The 22,765-nt window shown below is 37.9% G+C and overlaps 1 protein-coding gene across 4 annotated transcripts in view; it reads right to left on the bottom strand.

The window, feature by feature from the left end:
• Positions 1 to 22,765, bottom strand: part of MMS22L (MMS22 like, DNA repair protein) — a 122,117-nt gene that overhangs the window by 32,427 nt on the left and 66,925 nt on the right. For all 4 annotated transcript variants that reach the window (XM_013966474.2, XM_018053137.1, XM_018053138.1 and 1 more), the window contains exons 15-16: positions 5,811 to 6,004; positions 449 to 599 (exon numbers count right to left, since the gene is read on the bottom strand). In XM_013966474.2, coding sequence (XP_013821928.2) covers positions 449 to 599; positions 5,811 to 6,004 — 345 coding nt within the window. The remainder of the gene's footprint in view (positions 1 to 448; positions 600 to 5,810; positions 6,005 to 22,765) is intronic.

Here is a 22,765-nt window from a genome sequence, read left to right as displayed (position 1 = left end):
TGCCATTTCCTTCTCCAGGGGATCTTCCCGACCCAGGGATCGAACCCGGGTCTCCTGCATTCCAGGCAGATGCTTTAACCTCTGAGCCACCAGGGAGGCCGAGGAAAGCTACCATTAAACTACAACTGTGATAATAAAAGTGTCTTACAGATTTAGCAATATTAACTGTATAATTTCTTTCACAATGGTGAGTGTAAAAGATCATTTCAGGAGGAGGTTAAGGCAGTCCTGTAAAAACCATTTTGACAAAGCAGCAGCAACATTGTTTTAAGAAAAGTTTCCTACTATTCATACAGTCAAAATGTAGATACACAGAAAAGCAACAAACTGTCCAAGTGAAAGGATATATAGCAAAGATCAGTTTTTATTTTGGAAATGCTCACCTTCCTTGTGAACTAATCTAATGTGAGTTTATTTTAATGTGTACACCTGAAATAAAAACACTTACCTATTTTGTAGGAAATGACTTAAGTATCTGGCTACAACTTGGGGCCAGATGATATCATCCCAACCAAAGAGTTGTATCATTGATGTAACTGGCTGAGGCTGAAGATCTGATGGGGCTGTGCTGGGCAAGTCCATCGCCAGCAAAGTAAAATCTAGATTTAGAATGAGAGAAACTTACAGTGAAAATGTAAAAAAAAAACCCCACTATCTCCCTTAAATTATGTTAATAGTGATTTTTAAAAAAAATCAGCACTAAACAGTAAATGCCACATTTTAGAAATGTAGAACAGAAAGCTAAAACTGAACTAAATTCATATTGTCAAAGAAATTTCTGTGCTGATTATCTGCATCTCCAAGAAAGGGTCTGGATAAATCTGTCTCAGCATCATCACAATGCATCCATTATAGAAAGGCCCTTCAAATGGTAAATTAGGAAAAAAAACAACATTTGTTTATTGATTCACTGCAGTCACTTCTCTCGTTGTGGAGCACAGGCTTTAGGGAGCAGGAGCTTCAGTAGCTGCAGTTCCCTGGCTCTGGAGTGCACGCTCAATAGTGGTAATGCATGGGCTTAGTTGCTTCAAGGCATGTAGGATCTTTACAGATCAGGGACCAAACCCATGTTACCTGCCTTGGCAAAGGATTCTTTATCACTGAACCACCAGGAAAGTCCTCAAATGGCAAATTCTAAACGTGATGGCTCTGCTAAAGAGCCTCTCTCACTCAAATAATCCATTACCAGAAATATTTCTAGCGTCCACTCTTTTCCAATCAAGTTAATTTACTCATCCTACCACAGACACAACTGAGTGATTTCCACTTTCACTGACCACAGATGAAGAGCTCTCACTCACCATGAACACTGGACATTTTCTTCTAGTAAACAGTGATTTCCTACCATCAATGATTCTCCACTTCCCTAAGAACTCAAAAAGCCTAGGAACCAGAATTTCTTAGATCGCTGTGGTAAACAAATAGACTTTATTTTGTGATTTCCTGGGATTCCCCAACCTAACTTGCAGTACTTCAATTTCTGTGCGTGTGGACTCAGTCGTGTCCGACTCTTTGCAACCCCGTGGACTGTAGCCCACCAGGCTCCTCTGTCTGTGGGATTCTCCAGGCAAGAGTACCAGAGTGGGTTGCCATTTCCTTGTCCAACATTAATTTATGTTGATCAATAAATTATTTATTAAGCACTGCCTCCTGTAATGCTCCCTCAAATGGTGGCTGTTTGTATCTTCCCACACTCTCATACACTGGACCCACAGAGGGTGAGCAACTTCTGGTCCACACTGCTGCTTCTAGACCATTCTCCCTTCCTCTTCTTGAAAACCTCTGGCTCTGAGTCTCAGGTCATGAAATTACACCAACGCTCTCTTTGTTACACCTGTCTACTGTTCCTCCTTTGCCACCTCTCATTCCTTGAAGACTGTAGCTCACGATCCTCCTTTCTAACTGCAGTCCTATCATAGTTGTTGATGATTTTTTTTTTTCCTCCCAGTCTCTTGGCCTTGAACTTCTCACCTTCAGTGAGACTATCTTCCACTACTTTAGCTACTCATTCCCATGGTGATAACAGAGAACCTGACACTGCCCATAAGTACAATACCACTGAAATCCCTACTTTGAAGACCCCTCCTTCTGGCACCAAATCAGCTTTCCAACTCTCCTCCTAGGTTCCCAACCCCTCCAGCAATCCTTTGATTCCATCAGGACCTACGATTCATTGGTCCTACAACATTCCCTAGGTTCCTCACTGACTTTGTGCCTTCCTTTCCCCTTTCAGGCAACTTGACTGAACGCTCCATCATTATACTCATTTTCATATACCATCAATTCCCTTGCCTCTTACTTGATTCACTGAACTTGCCTGGGGAAAAAACACCATCTGTTTAATTACAGTTCTTCTTCTTCTCCCTACAGGCACCTATGACCAGTATTAAGTGACCGGTGAACAACCATGTGGCCTGATCGCACTTTAAATTTATGACTACAGGTGGTAAGTGGGTCCTTAGAGCTGGCCACCATTTCTACCATATTTCCCTAGTCCATTTGGTCTTTCATTCTCTTAGAGGATTACTGCATACCTTCTCTCCTCTCTCCACCATCAGTCAGCACCTCCTCCCCATCTTCATTTTCAGTTAATGACTTTTACTACTTCATGGAGAAATGAGAAGCATCAGAAGAGAATCACCACATCTACCCTGCCGCCTCTAAGTGGACCCATTTACTCTGCCTTCTCTTCTGCTACCACAGAGGATCTGAGGCCGAGTCCTCAATGAAATCCTATTTCTCCTGGGCATTAAAACACAAATGACTCTCTTGCAGCATCAAGTTTTCTCTCACTCCTATACATTCCTGTCAGCATTATAAATATGCTGGAGTTTCTCCCATGTTATTAAAAAAAAAATAAAAAATAAAAAAATAAACCCTCCTTGACCCCACCTCCCTCTCCAGCTAACATCCCAGTTTTTTCTACTTCTTACAGTGTGTGTGTGTGTTAGTCACTCAGTCGAGTCTGACTCCTTGCGACCCCATGGACTGTAGCCTGTCCATGGAATTCTCCAGGCAACAATACTGGAGAGGGTTGCCATTTCCTCCTCCAGGGCATCTTTTGACCCAGAGATCAAACCTGGGTCTCCTGCATTGCAGGCAGATTCTTTACCATCTGAGCCACCAGGGAAGCCTCTTTTAGTGGTGATACTCAAAAAGATTTACTTAAGTTTGCAGCGAGAAGAAGTTCTTGCATTTTCTCTTGGATATCTTTAATGGGCCTTTGCCTCTACCCACTACAGCAAAAAACTAGTGACCTTTGTCCTACTACATCCAATGACCAATTCTCAGGCCTCATCCTAACTGACCCATTAAACACATTCAAAATGTTGATCACTATTCCTTCCTTAAAATGCTCTGTAATTTGGTTTCCATGGCACTACACTTAATAGGTTTTCACATCACCTCACTGGTAATCCTTTGCAGTCTCCTTTCTTGGTCCCTTCTAATCCTATAAGTCTGAACATGGGAATATCCTGGGACCTGTCTTCAAACTTCTCTTTTTACTACTTACTCTGTTAGTAGTCTTATCCAGGTCACAGCTTTATAAGACAATTTGTATGTAAATAGCTTCCAAATTTAAATCTCCAGCTTGGACCTCTTCCCTGAAACTCCGGTTTATTATCCAGGGGTCTACTCAACATCCCTACTCAGATTTTAAGGGATATATATAAATATATATGTATCTCCCAAGTCAAAATCCCAGTCTTCGCTCATATAAATTTCTTCCTGCCACAATCTTTCTTATCTCAAACGAGGGTTTCTCCTTTCGTCTATTTTGCTTACCATATCAACCCCACTTAGAAAATTCTGTCAGCTCTACTTTCAAACTGGAAATCTGACCGCTTCTCACCACTTCCACTGCTCCCACTGTGGCCCCAGCTGTCCATCTCTAAGCTGTTACAAGAGTTCTCTATGTGACCTCCCCACCTCTCGATAGTCTCATCTCTGCCCAGCAGCCAGAGCAATCATATCACCTCTCTGCTCAAGACTTTCTAGTCTCAGAGTAAAAGTGAACATTTTTACAACTATGTATAAGGCAGAAGAGAAAGCAGTTCTACATACCCTGTGGATTGCGTCTCTGACTACTCTTTCTCCATTTCTTATGCAACAAGAGCTTTGATGGCTTCTGTGTAGTTTCTTGAACACACCAGACATGCTCTTGCCTCTGAATTTTTGCATAGCTCATATCTGCATAGCCGCATATCTCACCTTCTTCGGGTCTTTGCTCAAATGATCCCTATACAAGTTTTCCGGACAACTCTTATTTAAAATTATAACTTGCCTGTGATCTTTCCTTGTGCTTAATAGTTCAGTTGTGTCCTACTCTTTGTGACCCCATGGACTGTAGCCCGCCAGGCTCCTCTGTTCATGAGGATTCTCCAGGGAAGAATACTGGAGTGGGTTGCCATGCCCTCCTCCAGGAGATCTTCTCAACCCAGGGATCAAACCCAGGTTCCCTATCTCTATCCTTTTCTATACTTTTCTTTTTCTCCATTTATCATCATCTGACATATTACACATTTTACTTACCTATGTTCTCTTCCTTCCATAAGAACGTGGAGCTTATGCATGAAAAAAGGAATTGTAGTTCTTTTTTTCCCATTGCTAAATCCCCAATGGCAAAGTATTCATAAACTATTTTTTAACGCAGGAAATTTTGCCTTCTTTACTTCAAAACAAACGGCAAACCCACATATATTTGCTTAATGTCTATATTACTATTTATTTTCAGGACCTAAGACAGTACTGACGAAAGTTTATCATTTTGGTCATTAAGCGAGAGTTGGGATGATGAATGGTAGAAAGATAAGTCATATTGACTAGTAATGACTGCTTTGGTTAAACTCAAAGTCAGTATTTTCACAGACATTCCAGTGGTTGCAAAAGCACTGCCTGGCTTAGTTCTCCAATCTATATATCGCTGTAAAGTCTTAATTATGGAAGCACTACCAGAATTCAAAATCTTTTCAAATGTATATTATGAAGTCTTTTATGTAATGCTTTTAGCTCAGTTTTCCTTATTCACACTAGGGTAAAATAAACCTTGGTTTAGAGCTTAGGTTTTTAAAAGCATTTACATTTAAATACATTAAACATCTTCTTAAAAACCGCATTTAAATACATGTAGTCACCATATTGATCTCTATTCCAGTACTTCTTAACATACGTTGGATAAGATATCCCTTTGAAAAAGATAAAGACTTCTTGTTAGGAAAGTGCATATGTGAATATATGTATTTAAATTCTTGCCTATAATTTCATCTGATTCAGAGTCCATTAAAGTCTAAGGACATGTCTATAGGCTAATAATCAAATTAAGTAAAAATTACAACCTAAAACAGAATCTAACAGAAGTCTGAACAGTAACATTCTATGTACTCCATGTCACTCTGATCTCATCAGCTTTATGTTGAAGGGTAATTCATTCCATCTCTTTTTGCTGTTTATTCAATTTCATATTTTACTAGGTATCTGCACATACAATCTGAAAATAAACGACCTGAACTAGAAGTCAAATGCTGCTTTACTTTCCAAATAATGCATGAATAAGAAAAGCTCATGTATATACAGTATTTTTAAGGTTAAAAATGATCTGTTTAGCAAATCATCACTTAATTTTTACTTTTACTAACAGGAAAATAATAAGCCAAAGAATCCTAATTTTAAAATACATAATTCTTTTCTTCCTGGTTGTCAAAATATTTATTGCACTGTAATAAAGTAAGAGTTTGCTACTAAGCAAACAGAAGAAAAAACTGACGGAGTCTGCAAAATGAGAAACTAATTGGCAAATTGAGAACGCTGACCTGCGGCTGCATCCGCGAGTTGTGAGAGAGGCACTATCTGTGACATTCTCTGACTCTTCAGAAATGAAAAGAAATGCCTCCACAGTGCACTGGCAACTGCAGCAAGGTGGCGCTCTGTAGTCGATAATGAAGACTGCACCATGAGGTCCCCATTCTCCCTTTGAAGTTCCTGACACAATTGTTGATGCATACTCCTAAAAACAATAAATAAAAATACAGCTAACACCCAACAAACAAATACAAAATTTTTCTTTAAATACATTTTGGGGTTTTAACATTTACACCATGTGAAAACTGAAGGACAGGTCTATCTAATTAAAACCTTTATGCCAAGACATTATGCATTTCTGGTTATTTGATGGATGAACGATGGCATATTAAGTACCTTAATGTTAATGTTAATTACTAATGTCAAGCATTAATTATATGCTTTTTAATATGTCAGATCCAAATGAGAAATAGGCAGCTTCAAAATGAAGGTCTGCATTTTGCAACTCACTATGACAAGTGATTTTACTTACAATCTAGACATAAAAACAAAATTTTAAGCCACTTCTTCTGTGAGCTTTAGGTTATGATGTACCAAGAGGAAAGTATTTATGGCTTATATGTGATATTTTAAATTAAAATACTTTCCTTGTTTAGAGCAGACATAGACATTAAGCTAGAATATAAAACTGTGCTAGATACATTATTAGTCATTTGGTCCAAAAAAACCCATAATCATTTTCACATGGTAGAAAATAATAAAATCATTATTCTCCATAAATCAGTAAAACATGAATTCAATGCTGCCTCAAGTTTTGATTTGTCATTTACTCACTTTTCCTATGGAAAATTGAGACATCTCTAAGACTTTAACAGAAACATAACAGAGGTGAATACCGAAAGATTTTTCTAGTGATCTGGAACAGAAGACATTAATGCAATATGCCCAATAATTAATAATATTATTTAAAACTAAATGTGCAACTGTGATGTTATTCCTGTTTCTGTATATATAACTGTAATGTTATTTCTATTTCTGTATATATAACTGGCATCTCAACTGAGTAGACACAAATGCATAAACAGCATCCTTAGATTTGTTTTCAATTAAAGAGCAAACAGTGAAAATTAACCACTGGAGCTAAGCCAGAATACTTCCTTTGACAGTAGCAGTATTCCATTAAGAAAAATGACTAGTACTTTAAAAAAAGAAGAAAAACATTCCTGATGCTTTAAATGAAATGCTTCATCAAAAGGAAGTGGACACTCAATATAACTATATAAAATATGGAACTAACTAATGCACAGATCTAAAGCAATTCCACAAAAAGATCAAAACTGGTGGCAAGACCGCATCATCGTATTTTTCACATAACTACACAAAAGTAAAGATTTTAAGTATAAGTTATGTAACATTAGGATTCTATGTCTCTCTACACTGGAATTCTTGGATAACTATGAGACACAACTTAATGCTACTTGCAGTACAGAGGGCAGTTCAAAATACCTGGAGAAAGAACATCGTAGTAAGCAAGTTTCATAAAAACTAACCAAATACCTGCTATGTCCTCTTCCTGTAAAACTTGCCTGAGATGCTTTCAACGTGAACTAGTGGCTAAAGATTATTTCAGGCCCTTTAGCTTTGAGTAAGATGAATATCAAACCACTAAAATCCATTTGGCAACTAACTCAATTGCCTATATCAACAAAGCAAAATTCATGGGTACATTTCAAGACACTGGAGTCCAAGTGAAATAATACCACCATTTGCAAAACCCATCTAAAGCTTTTTCAAGTATATTGGTCTCAAAGGATAATAAATAATTTACTATACTTGGGTAGGACGGATTTTACTATTTCTAAATAAAATAAGCCATTTTATTCACTCTTTAAAATCGATTCTCCAGGAAGCGGTATCATTTCTGATCATCCTTTACGAAGCTGGAAATTCTTTAACTAAAAATCACAACAATTCTATGAGATGGGTGTCACTAATCCTCTTTATAGAGGATAAAGATGATAATGATATCCCCAAAGGTCACATGGCTAAGAAGAGCTGGCCCCATAATCTGAATCAAAATCTGACTCTGAAGCCCATACTTTCCCTTATACACTAAGACACACACCCTTTAACACTAAGACATGCATGTGTGTGCACTCACACACACACACAATTAAAACATTGATCAATTTTCTTCTCTCCCTACTTGGATTGAAGAAATTTTACTAAGTCTAAGAAAAGAAGCTGTACAAGCCACGTGTAGCTTTGCTTTGTAAAGTGGTAGGGACGTAGGTTTTAAGTAGAAGACTGACTTTAAAATCATTTTGGAAATATACATGCATAACCAGCCCACTTATGTTCTAAAAGATCCAATATAGCAGAAAAAAAAATCTGCTGAATGTCAAGCATTTAAATTGCATCTATTTAAATTGCAGCTTTCACAGAAACAATAGCAACATCTAGCATTTACTAGTACTTACCATGTGCCAAGAACCACACTAGAAGTTTGTAAGCACTGTTTCTTACCCTATGAGGTAGGTATAATTATGATTCAAAGCTTATAAACAAGGAAATTGAGGCAACAGAAGTAGCTTGTGTTGGGTAAAACTGCTGGTTATTAGCAAAGCCACTCAGAGCTGTGTGACCTTAAAAAAAATGAGTAACCATCCAAATTTCATTTTCTAAAGAGTTAAAATTAGGAAAAATCATTTATCATCCACCTACCAAGGTTACTGTGAAGATTACATGTGAAGAATAACTTCCTCGAAAGTGTTCAGGAACCTGTCAGTACACTGTAGTTGTTTAGTCGCTAAGTTGTGCCAGACTCCTTGCGACTCCATGGGCTGTAGCCCACCAGGCCCCTCTGTCTATGGGATCTCGAAGGCAAGAACACTGGAGTGGACTGCCATTCCTTTCTCTGGGGTATCTTCCTGACCTAGCGATGGAATGTTCATCTCCAGGGTTGACAGGTAGATTCTTTACCATGGATCCACCTGAGAAGCCCATTGCTACACTATGGAAATGCCCAAACTTGTACATACCTAGTTATCCAGGTTTTCGTATGCTTCTGTTTTATTAATAGCTCTGGTATCCTGCTTCTTTGGGGTTACCTTCTTTAGTTCAAGCATTTTCCTGATCCTGTACATAACTGTTCTTGTTCTCCACTTTCCAAGATTTGTTTTCCTATTTTTATTTCCATGTTACTTTTTGTAGTGATTTTATATATCTCACCCTCCCACCTCCCCATCCTCACAAAGACATACAAATATACTGAGGCATCTATTAATATGACTGGTAAGAGCTAACAGAAAGCAAGGGGGTTAACAAAAAATTAATAACTGAATTCCTTTTTTTAAGTTCTACTTCAAAGCCTGCCAACTTCAATCTACATCAGTGAAAAATATAATGGGAAGCTCTAAGTTAAAAAAAGGTTGTTCTAAACCACTATGAGTGATGATTTCAAGGGTCTGATGAATGTAACTAAATAAACTGGATGGGAATCAGGATACTCTACCATTTTTAGTTTCAATTAAATTTCCCAAAAAAACCCAAAAAACAAAAAACAAAAAACACCTTAGGTACTTTGGATCTTCTTGTTATTCTTATTCACATCTATAAAATAGGGCTATAATCTGCTTTACCACCCAGAAAGAATATAAGATAACCAAACTAGTGAAATTACCAGAAAGCAAACAAACAATCCCCCAAAAACAAGGTTTTAAAGCTGGAAGGTATCTTAAAAATCATTTAATCCAATCCTGTCTTCAAAAAATAGAAACAAAAATAAAACAAAAACAGATTCTAGGTATAAAGACAATACTGCAAAGTCTCACTAGAAGATAATGAGAACTTGCTGCTGCTGCTGCTAAGTCGCTTCAGTTGTGTCTGACTCTCTGCGATCCCATAGACCACAGCCCACCAGGCACCCCCGTCCCTGGGATTCTCCAGGCAGGGAGATGCAACAGGTCAGAAATCAGGCTGGTGAGTAGTAGCCCAGGCATATCCTATAGGGACTCCCTGGAATGGGGCCTCCATGTATTTGTGTGTACATGGACAAGGAGGTGAGTGGGTGGTAACGACTGAGTGAATATGTGAGGTCAAGGCAAGGGGTTTACTGGCTGTTTTGACTATTAAGCAATGATTTAAAAAAAAAAAAAAAAAAGCCCAGTACTGGCAATCATACTTCTGGTCATATATAATGCACCACTGTATGCAGGACAAGAAGGAACCGGACATGGAACAAAGGACTGGTTCCAAACTGGGAAAGAAGTACATTAAGGCTGTATATTGTCACCTTGCTTATTTAACTTTTATGCAGACTACATCATGACAAATGCCAGGCTAGATAACTCACAAGCCGGAATCAAGATTGCTGGAAGAAATACCAACAACCTCAGATATGTAAATGATACCACTGTAAAAGCAGAAAGCAATGAGGAACTAAACAGCCTCTAGATGAAAGTGAAAAAGGAGAGTGAAAAGCCGGCTTAAAATTAAACACTGAAAAAACGAGGACCATGGCAACCAGTCCCATCACTTTTTGGCAAATAGATGGGGAAAAAGTGGAAACAATTATAGATTTTCTTTCCTTGGGCTCCAAAATCACTGTGGATGGTGACTGCACCCATGAAATTAAAAGACACTTGTGACTTGGAAGAAAGCTATGACAAATCTAGACCATGTATTAAAAAGCAGAGATAATCACTTTGCTGACAAAGGTCTGGAGAGTCAAGGCTATGGTTTTTCCAATGCCACGTACAGATGGGAGAGTTGGACCACAAAGAAGGCTGACGGCTAAAGAATTGATGCTTTTGAAATGACGTGATGAAGACTCTTGAGAGTGCCTTGGACTGCAAGGAGATCAAACCAGTCAATCCTAAAGGAAATCAACCCTGAATATTCACTGGAAAGACTGATGCTGAAACTCCAGTACTTCCGCCACCTGATGCAAATAGCTGACTCACTGGAAAAGACCCTGATGCTGGGAAAGATTGAGGGCAGGAGAAGGAGGTGACTGAGAATGAGGTGGCTGGATGCATCACTGACTCAATGGACGTGAGTCTGAGCGAATACCAGGAAATAGTGAAGGACAGGGAGCCTGGCGTACGGTGGGTCATATGGCTGCAGAGAGCTGGACACGAGTAAGAGACTAAACAACAACAACATAGGGATAAAAAGCCTCCTCGAGGTGTAAGGAAAAATTATCCAAATGAACACTTGTGTAGGAGACAGAAGACCAGTCTGTGACCCCGGAAAACTAAGACTTAGTTTTTCATCTGTTAAACGGGAATACTGCCATACTATCCTCTACAGAGCTGCTAAAGTGTCAAATTACACAACTTAGGTAAAAACAATTTATAGGCTATAAGCCAAGGTAATATTTACTTTAGTTTTATTGTTATTCACTCCAATTTCTAACAATCATGTCCACACATTCAGTAGAGCATTATCTAGAAAGACATGGACTTTAGAGACAGACACACCAGAGAACAAAGTCTACTCTCTCAATTACTAGTGGCATGGCCATTTCCTCAACTGTTACAAGAACTCCCAATAAAACATATTCCACAAATGGAATAATGGAATATTATTGGCCAGAGAATCAAAGACTGTTTAGTGAGAATATATGTGCTACCCTATTCTGCTTTTGACCTTTATTAACTAGTTTAATTCTGTAGGCATTATTTTTCCCATTTTGTAGGCAAGGAACCTAAGAACAGAAAGAATAAATAATTTGATTGGGTTACACTGTTGGTAAGCAGCAGAGACAGAATTTGAATCCAGGCAGTCAAGCTATCATGCAACTATGCTACAGCTACCCCAAATACCATTTTACTACCCAAATAAGTAATATATGTCTTACATGCCATTATTTCTGTATTCATTCATTCATATGCTAAGTTCCTAAAAAGGGTAGTTACAAAGCAGTATAACATCCAATCCTGATGGCACAAAAGACGCACACATTTTCAAAGTTTAATAGTTCTGGGAAGTAGAGAATGCTATAGGGATTCCAAATTTCAATGTCGTGTGACTATTTAAAATTTTCCTGTGGAAAAAATTTCCTTGTCCCTATCCCCAAAATAGGGTATAGCATGAAAATACATCAATAAAAAGTGATTATTTTTATGTTATCCTTATAATTTTATTAGTCTTATATATGTAGATGACTATGGGTCTCAAGTGATTTAAAAGTTTTGATGATATTTCACTGCATTTTATGGTTCACTAAAACAGGGATCTACTTTGGTAGTTCTCAATCTTGACTACAATTAAAATCATCTGTTGAGCTTTCTAGAAATATGGAAGTTCTGACTTCACTGAAGATCCTACTGCAACTACAAGTCTAGGGTCAAAGCTTATTATTTTAAAAACAGTTCTCACTCAGTGGGTCTGGGGAGGGGCGCGAGCGTCTACCTGTCTAGCAGGCAGATTTTGCATGCCCATGGCCACACTTTACGCAGTTACCTTCCTGGCTCTTGTCTATAAAATGGTGACAATAATAGTTAGTATCTATAGGATTAAATTAGTTCATTAAAGTCAAACACTTAGAATAGAGTTGCCACACACATTCTCATTAAACATTCTGATTTTCTGGCTAACAATAACAGATATTCCATTTATTGAAAATGTCTTACTTGATTCTTGCAAGAGATGAAGAAATGATCACACAACAAGTGGTCCATGAATCACAGTGAGTATTCAATTGTAATTCTGTACGAGAGAAGGTTGATAATCATTCCTGTACTCTACAGGCATAAGAGTAAAACAAAATTTTGGTTTTACACAATGAGGTACCATCTTATGCCGGTCAGAATGTCTGCTATCCAAAAGTCTACAAGCAATAAATGCTGGAGAGGGTGTGGAGAAAAGGGAACCCTCTTACACTGTTGGTGGGAATGCAAACTAGTATAGCCACTACGGAGAACAGTGTGGAGATTCCTTAAAAAAGTGGAAACAGAACTGCCATACGACCCAGAAATCCCACTGCTGGGCATACACAGCAAGGAAACCAGAACTGAAAGAGACACGTGTACCCCAATGTTCATCACAGCAGTGTGTATAACAGCCAGGACATAGAAGCAACCGAGATCTCCACTGGCAGATGAATGGAATAGAAAGCTGTGGTATAGATCCACAATGGAATATTACTCAGCTATTAAAAAGAATGCATTTGAATCAGTTCTAATGAGGTGGATGAAACTGGAGCCTATTATACAGAGTGAAGCAAGTCAGAAAGAAAAACACCAGTACAATATATTGACACATATATATGGAATTTATTTTTTTTTAATTTATTTTTTATTTTTTTAATATATTTTACTTTACAATACTATATTGGTTTTGCCATACATTGACATGAATCCACCATGGGTGTATGGAATTTAGAAAGATGGTAATGATGACCCTATATGCAAGACAGCAAAAAAGACACAGATGTAAAGAACCGACTTTTGGACTCTGTGGGAGAAGGCGATGGTGGGATGATTTGAGAGAATAGCATTGAAACATGTATATTATCATATGTGAAATAGATCGCCAGTCCAGGATCGATGCATGAGACAGGGTGCTCAGGGCCGGAGCACTGGGATGACCCTAAGGGATGGGATGGGGAGGGAATTGGGTTCAGGATGGGGAACACATGTACACCCATGGCTGATTCATGTCAATGTATAGCAAAAAACACTACAGTATTGTAATTAGTCTCAAATTAAACACATTAATTTTAAAAAATGTATAGGTTTTACAGTAATTCAGAAACTAAAGATCACTGACAGCAGCAGAATAAAACAGGCATGGAAATGATTCTCAGAGGACAGGTTAAAGAAGAGAAAAGTGAAAATGAGGGAACTAAAAACACAAAGGCATATAAATTCCACACATTTACTCTCTGTAATTCAATGCATGTTACACGAGTTCTAGGCAGTAGGGATACAAAGTCATCACAACAAAGTCTCTGCCCTGGAGCTTGTTTAAAGAGAGACAGATAATTAAACACAGATGTGGATCACCTCAGGTGGTGGTGAGCTTTATGGATAAATAGAAATCAAGGTACAGGGATGATGAGTGATGATGATATTTCAACTAGGAATATCAGGAAATACCTTCTGAAGAGGTGACACATGAGCAAAGACTTAAATGAGCAAGGAGGAGAAGCACATGGGTACACGTGGAGAGAGAATTTCAGGCACAAGAAACGAAAGTGCACAGGTACCTGCTGCTGCTAAGTCGCTTCAGTCGTGTCCGACTCTGTGCGACCCCATAGACGGCAGCCCACCAGGCTCCCCCGTCCCTGAGATTCTCCAGGCAAGAACACTGGAGTGGGTTGCCATTTCCTTCTCCAATGCATGAAAGTGAAAAGTGAAAATGAAGTCGCTCAGTCCTTTCCGACTCTGCAACCCCAGGGACTGCAGCCTACTGGGCTCCTCCATCCATGGGATTTTCCAGGCAAGAGTACTAGAGTGGGGTGCCATTGCCTTCTCCACATAGGTGCCTAGGCTAGTGGTTTTATGGGCTCAAGAACAACAATTAGGAGGCCAGTTGGCTGAAGCACAAAAGATGATAGAAGGAAAAGCAGATGAATCAAAGATGGAACTGAGTTCCAGATCAAGTAGATTCTTCAAAGAACTTTAGATAAAATCAAACTGGGTAACAAGCCACAAAGCAGAAGTGTTATGTAATTTCTTTTAAAAGGAACATATGAAAAAGCAAGGTATTTGGGGAATGGGAAAAAACTAGTAACTACTCTGAGTATAATGGATAATTTTTATAGCAGAATTAGAAGGCAATAAACTTAAGAGCAGAAAATAAAGACAATATTGAATACTGGTTCAGTCACATGTTCTCCTCATTCACTTCACAAGAAATTATAATGTCAGTCACTGTACGCAAAGCCAGAGGTATAGAAACAATTAAGGCACATCCTGCTTTTAAAAAAAGAAAATCTAGACTTCATTCTGTAGGTATTAGATTGGTGCAAAATCGTGGTTTTTGCATTGCGGAAACTTGCCTTTGATACTGGAACACATTCTTAAATAAATGTAGTTATGTTATAAATCATTTTAATGGGCATTTCTCATTTTATAGTTTTTTGCTAATGACTTATTACTTGCAGCTTATTTTATATTTATTTTAGACTATGGAAATGTTAGACAAAAAGGAAATTTGAGTGGTTTTCTCATTCAAGTTCAAAATGGGTCGTAAAGCAGCACAGACAACTTGTAACATCAACAACACATTTGGCCTAGGAACTGCTAAAAAATGTACAGTGCAGTGGTCATTCAAAAAGTTTTGCAGAGGAGACAAGAGCCTTGAGGATGAGGAGCTGATAGTGAGACTGACATCAGAAGTTGACAACAACCAATTGAGAGCAGTCATCAAAGCTGATCCTCTCACAACTACGTGAGAAGCTACTGAAGAAATCAACATCGACCATTCTATTGTCATTCAGCATTTGAAGCAAACTGGAAAGGTGAAAAAGCTTGATTAGTGAATGCCTCATCAGTGGACCACAAATCAAAGAAACTATCGTTTTGAAGTGTCGTCTTTTCTTATTTTATGCAACAACAATGAATCGTATCTTGACTGGTTTGTGACATGCGACACAAAGTGGATTTTATACATTTGGCGAAGATCAGCTCAGTGGTCAGACTGAGACGCTCCAAAGCACTTTCCAAAGCCAAACTTGTGCCAAAAAAAGGTCATGGTCACTGTTTGGTGATCTGCTGCCTGTCTGATCCACTACAGCTTTCTAAATCCCGGTGAAACCATTCCATTTGAGAAGTTTGCTCGGCAAAGCAATGAGATACACTGAAAACTGCAACACCTTCAGCCAGCACCGGTCAACAGAAAGGGCCCAACTGCACCTGACAGCAAGTAGCCCACTTCTAAAGTTGAATAATGAACTGGGCTATGAAGCTCTGCCTCGTCCTCATGTTCACTTGAACTCTTGCCAACCAACTACTACTTCTTTAAGCATCTCAACAACTTCTTGCAGGTAAAATGCTTCCACAACCAGCACGATGCAGGAAATGCTAAGAGTTCACTGAATCCTGCAACAAGGATTTTTACACTACAGTAATAAACAAACCTATTTCTCATTGGCAAAAACATGTTGATTGTAATGCTTCCTATTTTGATTAATAAAGATGTGTTTGAGCCTAGTTATAATGATTTAAAATTCATGGTCCAAAACCACAATTATATTTGCACCAACCTAATAGGAACCACTAAGATTTTGAACTGAGGAGTGATTTTGTGCTTTGGGAAAGATTAATCTGGTAATGGCAAACAGAATGGATTAGAATAAAAACTGATGAGAGACAGGAGAGACCAATTATGAAGCTTCTATAAACATGCAGGTATGAGTTAATGTGCAATTTAAACTACTTCATGAAGAAACAAGAAAGCTAACAGTAATTATTTGGCATTTTGTGAAGGAGAGAAAGGAGCAATCTACATTATTGCTAACTTTTAGGAGAGGGAAACAAAGGTAGGAGGGACAGTTAATTACTACACAAGAAGAGTATAATTTGATTTGCAAACAGAAAATTTAAGTAACAAAATCCCCAAAGTTTTTGGGAAATCTAGACCTAGAATCCAAAAGTATATTCAGATTCAGAAGTCACTTGTGCCCAGTAGTTCAGCTGATTTTAATGAACATTTTAATGTCTATTAGTTACTTGAGGCAGTGTACTAGATGCAATCAAATATGGTCAGTACTCTCAAAGAACTTACAATTAAGTGAGGAGGCAGAGGTATCTACAGAATATTACGATACACACAAAGGAAACATTTAGGCCACCTGGGGGTTTGATGAAGGCCTCAAGGGGTAAATACACCATTATCAGATTAAGGAAGCTGTTAACTGAAACAAAAAACACAAAAAGCTTCAGGAAGTTGCAATAACTTAAGTAAAGCAAAGTGACATGACACTGCATGGTATATGCGGAAGCTCATGAACAGGCTAGTATTTTCAGAAGATGAAAAGTCAAGGGGCAGAATGATGGAAAATGAAACTATATTATTGATGGAGACCAGGTCACAGAGGGCCATGTCATCTAAAATGTTAGCTACAAGTAAACAATTCTTTAAGGTGGGGAGAATTAACAGAAACAAAACCAACTTATACACCCAACACCCACATATGTTCTCAATATAACCTAGCACTTATAAGCCCTATCTTAGACAAATACACATTTAAACACCCCGTGTAACTGCACAGAGCAATGTTACAATGCTATTTGTCTTCGAAATATCTTCATTAAAAAATTCAACCTTTTAAGTATGTGTATTTATGACTTAGGGGCTTCTCACGTGGCTCAATGGTAAAGAATCTGTCTGCAAATGCAGGAGATATGAGTTTGATCCCTGGGTTGGGAAGATCCCCTGGAGAAGGAAATGACAACCCACTCCAGTATTCTTGCCTGGGAAATCTCATGGAGAGAGGAGCCTGGTGCTCACCCGACCAAGCATGCACGCACACAGCTAACCCTTGAACAACGGAGAGGTTTATCTGCATATATGTCCTCCAAATCTGCAGTTCCTCTGCATCCACAGATTCAACTAATCATGAACTGTGTAGTACTATAGTATTTATTACTAAAAAATATCTTCACAAAAGTGGACCTGGGCAGTTCAAACCTAAGTTGTTCAAGGATCAACTGTACAAATAACCACTCATCACAATACCCTTTTTATATTTGTTGCCAATGCTTGAATGCTATCTTATGCACTAATTTAATAAAACGGAGCCTAATCTATAGCCATTCATATTATTAGCACAATGTAGTGCAAATGCTCTTAGTAAATGGGGTCTCTACTGCACTATCTTAAGTTGAATGCTTATCTTTTTGTGGTCTGTTCCTGCCATTTATTCTGTTTGGAGGAACAGCTTGGCCTGTGATCAACAAGTAAGAGTCCTGAACTCAACACAATGACTCAAAGAAACAGTGTCATGCTGGATATTAAGGCTGAAGTTTTTATAGCACCTTAAGATGGCTTCAAGGAAATAAATGGCTGAGGGTAAAGACCACAGTTAGGCTTGGCTAAAGTTCTTTGACATTAAAACTGAAAGAAACCATAGGCAGACGGATGTCATGACTTTAAGGGATTTCTAGAAGTACAAAAGTAATCTTCACCTGCCTGTAACAACTCATTTTCAAAGGAGTAATGCTATAGTAACACTGTACTGCTTATGTTCAGTTAGACCCCTTCTTCCCAGGAATTTACCCTCCAAATTTCAGAGCAAGTATATGGGTACAAGATAATGAAGAAAGTAAGAGGGGAGGGATTTGGGCTCAATATAAAACTATTTAGTTTCCAAGTTTGCCTGCTACCAGAATACTGTTTGGGAAGAACCTGAATGATCCAGCATCTTTGTCCTTGATGTCAGAAGCACTCAGAGTGAAGACCCTCCCTGTAATAAGTCTCACAACAAAATGTACACATCTTTGATAAAATATCTATAGTTGTCATACCAGTCTTTTGGGATTTCAAACATGGTTCTCTTCCTCTTTAACTGTAAGTGGATATGTATAATTGAGAAACCTTACATGCATTAGATCTTACCAAAATAGTTATCTATAGAATTTTCATACAAGCAAAAAGGAGGGGGACCTTATGAATTGGTTAAAAGAGGAAATCAGAATGTTTTTTGGTTTTTTTTTGCAATAATGGTATACCTCATTTATTGCACTTCTCAGATACTGCTTTTTTTCCAAATTTAAAGTTTGTGGCAACTGTGTTGTCAGATGATGTTTAGCATTTTTGAGCAATAAAGTATTTTTTAATAAAGGCATATATGTTGTCTTCTAAGACATAATCTATTGTACACTTTACAGATTACAGTATAGTATAAACTGACTTTTGTTTGCACTGAGACCAAAAAGTCTCCAGCTTTTTTAGTTATCCCAAATTGAAACATTTTAGCTGAGGCCCTAGACACAGGAGAGCAGTGAAGAGCTGTCCTTGGCTTTCCATATTCTTGACCTCCATGATCTGTAAGCATTGTATTATGAAAAAATTGTTCTGGGTGTGTTTTATGCCACTAAATTTTGGCATAGTTTATTATGCTTTAAACAATAGGCTCCCACTATATACTAAGTACTATGGTAGAAATTAGGAATTTAAAGATGAGAAAGATACAGACCTGATTCAAGGATTTCATACATGAGGAAGAACAAAGACTTTTCTTCAATAAAAGTACAAATAAGAGGTGGTATCTGCAACGGTGCAAAAGAAAATTTAAGATGAAACAGCTATGTTTCAAGACTCTGAGGGACCATCTGCAACAGTCCCAGAAATTCCAGACTTGTTTCAGGACAAATGAATTGCAAAGACAAGATTATCTGAAGAAAGACAACTTTAGTTTCCTAACTATCTACCACAGAATACCTATTAACAAGCAACTACTAAGACATTCTAGAGATAATGTCACATTTATGCTCAATAAATTTTACTCAGTTCTGTTGCTTTACCATTTCATTAATAATTGAGCTTTTAAAAGCGAGTTTCATTTTAATAATCCCTAGATATAGAGTAGCATGTTTGCAAACTTATGAAGTTCATCTTTTAAAGCTAATTAATAAAACCATCCTTCAAAAGCTAGCTTAATTTTCACCATCCCTGCAGCTGCTTCTGAAAACAACAGTATATAGTCAGCTGTACTGGACATGGAACAACAGACTGGTTCCAAATAGGAAAAGGAATACATCAAGGCTGTATATTGTCACCCTGCTTATTTAACTTATATGCAGAGTACATCATGAAAAACGCTGGACTGGAAGAAACACAAGCTGGAATCAAGACTGCCGGGAAAAATATCAATAACCTCAGATATGCAGATGACACCACCCTTATGGCAGAAAGTGAAGAGGAACTAAAAAGCCTCTTGATGAAAGTGAAAGAGGAGAGTGAAAAAGTTGGCTTAAAGCTCAACATTCAGAAAACGAAAATCATGGCATCCGGTCCCATCACTTCATGGGAAATAGATGGGGAAACAGTGTCAGACTTTATTTTTTGGGGCTCCAACATTACTGCAGCCATGAAATTAAAAGACGCTTACTCCTTGGAAGAAAAGTTATGACCAACCTAGATACCATATTCAAAAGCAGAGACATTACTTTGCCAACTAAGGTCCGTCTAGTCAAGGCTATGATTTTTCCAGTAGTCATGTATGGATGTGAGAGTTGGACTGTGAAGAAGGCTGAGTGCCGAAGAATTGATGCTTCTGAACTGTGGTGCTGGAGAAGACTCTTGAGAGTTCCTTGGACTGCAAGGAGATTCAACCAGTCCATTCTGAAGGAGATCAGCCCTGGGATTTCTTTGGAAGGAATGATGCTAAAGCTGAAACTCCAGTACTTTGGTCACCTCATGCAAAGAGTTGACTCATTGGAAAAGACTCTGATGCTGGGAGGGATTGGAGGCAAGAGGAGAAGGGGACGACAGAGGATGAGATGGCTGGATGGCATCACGACTCGATGGACGTGAATCTGAGTGAACTCCGGGAGTCGGTGATGGACAGGGAGGCCTGGCGTGCGATTCATGGGGTCGCAAAGAGTCCGACATGACTGAGCGACTGAACTGAACTGAACTGAACCCTCTACTTACAGCTGCAAGGATTACACATCTTATTAGATGTATTTAGTTGCAATGTTGGACAAAGTAGCTTGATTCAAAAGAATTCAGGATCATTTTATTAAAGATTCAAACATTTGGGAGATCAAATATTCCACAACAAGTAAGCTAGGGCTAAATTTCATTTGCGAGCACTTTTTCCTAATTGGTGGTAATAAATTCCTAAAAAGAAAGGGTCTAATGGCAATGTTGACTGATTCTTAACTACATTAACCCAAATGTTTCTGTCACAGTGAAATCTGCTCTATAATTTACCTTAATGGACTAGGTGTATCAATAAATACTGAAAATATCCAGTCTTTTTTTTCCTTTCCATTTAAATCAAATTCAATTCTATGTCAACAGATTGTACCAATGTATAATTACAATAGCTAATGCAATGGGAAAAGTAATGTTCCTTGATAAACATTTTTTCTAAAACCTCTTAGGCATTCTACATCTTCAATATTTCTCTTACATTCAAGAAATGTAGTAAATTACAAAACAAGACACCACTGACCATTGCCAATTGTGATAATGGATCTAATAAACCTCATCATCAGCCCTACTTACTGACCAAGTTTTCAGGTTTCAAAACTCAGTCAAGCAAAAGAGTTAAAAAATACCTAGGGATGTAGAAGAAAGAATGAGTGCTCAGACGCTCAGTCATGTCCAACTCTTTGTGACCCCCATGGACTGTAGTCCGCCAGGCTCCTTGTCCATGGGATTTTCCAGGCAAGAATACTGGAGGGGGTTGCCATTCTCTTCTCCAGGGGATTTTCCTGACCCAGGGATCAAACCAGTGTCTCCAGGGTCTCCTGCATTTGCAGGCAGATTCTTTACCACTGAGCCACTTGGGAAGCCAATAAGAAAAATATTCTTTACCAAAAATATAACCAAACTCTAACAGGAATAACAGCTTAATCACTAATAAAATGCAAAACCTGGGGTAGATATGCATTAGAATTCTAGTCTATAAACCCCTTGAAATTATGTGTAAAGTTTTGTGTAGATATATTTTTGTGATGAGAAAGACTATAGGTTTCATGAGACTTTTAAAAAGGGTTTGCTTCAAATGAATGAAACCCACTAATTAGATCCTGTTTCCCACTAAATGTTTCCTATAGATTTCCAACCATGACTCCTCTTCGCCCTCCTTTTCATTTCTACCCTCTGTGCCTCTCCTGTCCTCAACAACCCAGCTGTAACCTGTGTATCAAATCTCTAACTTTGAAAGTTTCATCTGAATTCTATACAGAAAAAGCAGTTACTAGTCAATGAGTAAGATCAATTATCAAAATAAATAAATGTATAAGCTTATTTGGAACAAACCTGCATGTTAACAGCCCATTCATTTCTTAGTTTTAATTTTGTAGCTATTTCAGATACTTAGTTACACATGCATTTCTTTCTGGAGAGGCCATTTAATACCTTTAGGACCATTATTTAAAAGGGAGGAAAAGATAGAAGAGGAAAAAGTTTTGCTAAAAGATTACTCCTTTTGTCAACAATCTGTGAGAGTTACTATGTAGCTCCATTACCAGGGTTGAGAGCCTCAAAGGCTTTTGTTACATCACTAATTTTTTTTTGCAAGGCTTCAGCATATGAGCTGATTTATCTGGTTCTGCATGCTTGAGGCCTGATACATGCTATTTGTACATGGCAGGTTTCATATGTGTAGCATAATTGATAATATTTATCTTCACAACAAAAAAGCTCATCTCCTGATGCAAAAAAAAAAAAAAAAAAGTGCATAAACTGTGGTAAGCAATGGTAAAGAGGTGAATAAAGACTTACTGATCTCTCATAAAATTGAACTAAACTACAGGAAAATCACCAATTGTGTATGAATGTGCAACAGGGTGAAAAGAGCAAATACAGCACCGAAAAAGGATTGGAAAGACCCAGTGATAAAATAGAAGGGCTTTGTTAACCATTCTGTGAATTTTAACCAGAAATGAGAAAAAACTAACTTACTTTAAACAAGAAAAGATGAAGCTTTATGACCAAAGAAATATTTCAAAATAAACTTTAACATAGTTTTCATTGTTTATAACCAGCAGAAGAAAATTAACCCCTGAAATTTACTTTCACTGGGAAAAAATGTTTAGATTTTTGTTGCTGTGGTTCTTAATTGAAAAGCCTTTGATAAAGCTTAATGTCTTTCAAGAAAAGTAACTTTAGAGAACATAGAAACGAAAAGGTAACCAAATGTAAAACCGCTTTCCTTTCAGAAATGATAATCAGCCTAAAAGCATCTGAGTAAAAGATTCTGAAAGGAAAGCACATCCTACATATTCTAATAACAAGGTAATAACAAGGTCATTTCCAAATTTCCAACAGATGATAT

Source organism: Capra hircus, chromosome 9 (genome assembly GCF_001704415.2).
Source record: "Capra hircus breed San Clemente chromosome 9, ASM170441v1, whole genome shotgun sequence".
In the NCBI taxonomy this organism is placed as follows: domain Eukaryota; kingdom Metazoa; phylum Chordata; class Mammalia; order Artiodactyla; family Bovidae; genus Capra; species Capra hircus.
Note: the sequence above shows the minus strand (reverse complement) of the source record. Positions and strands in the feature narration are given on the sequence as shown.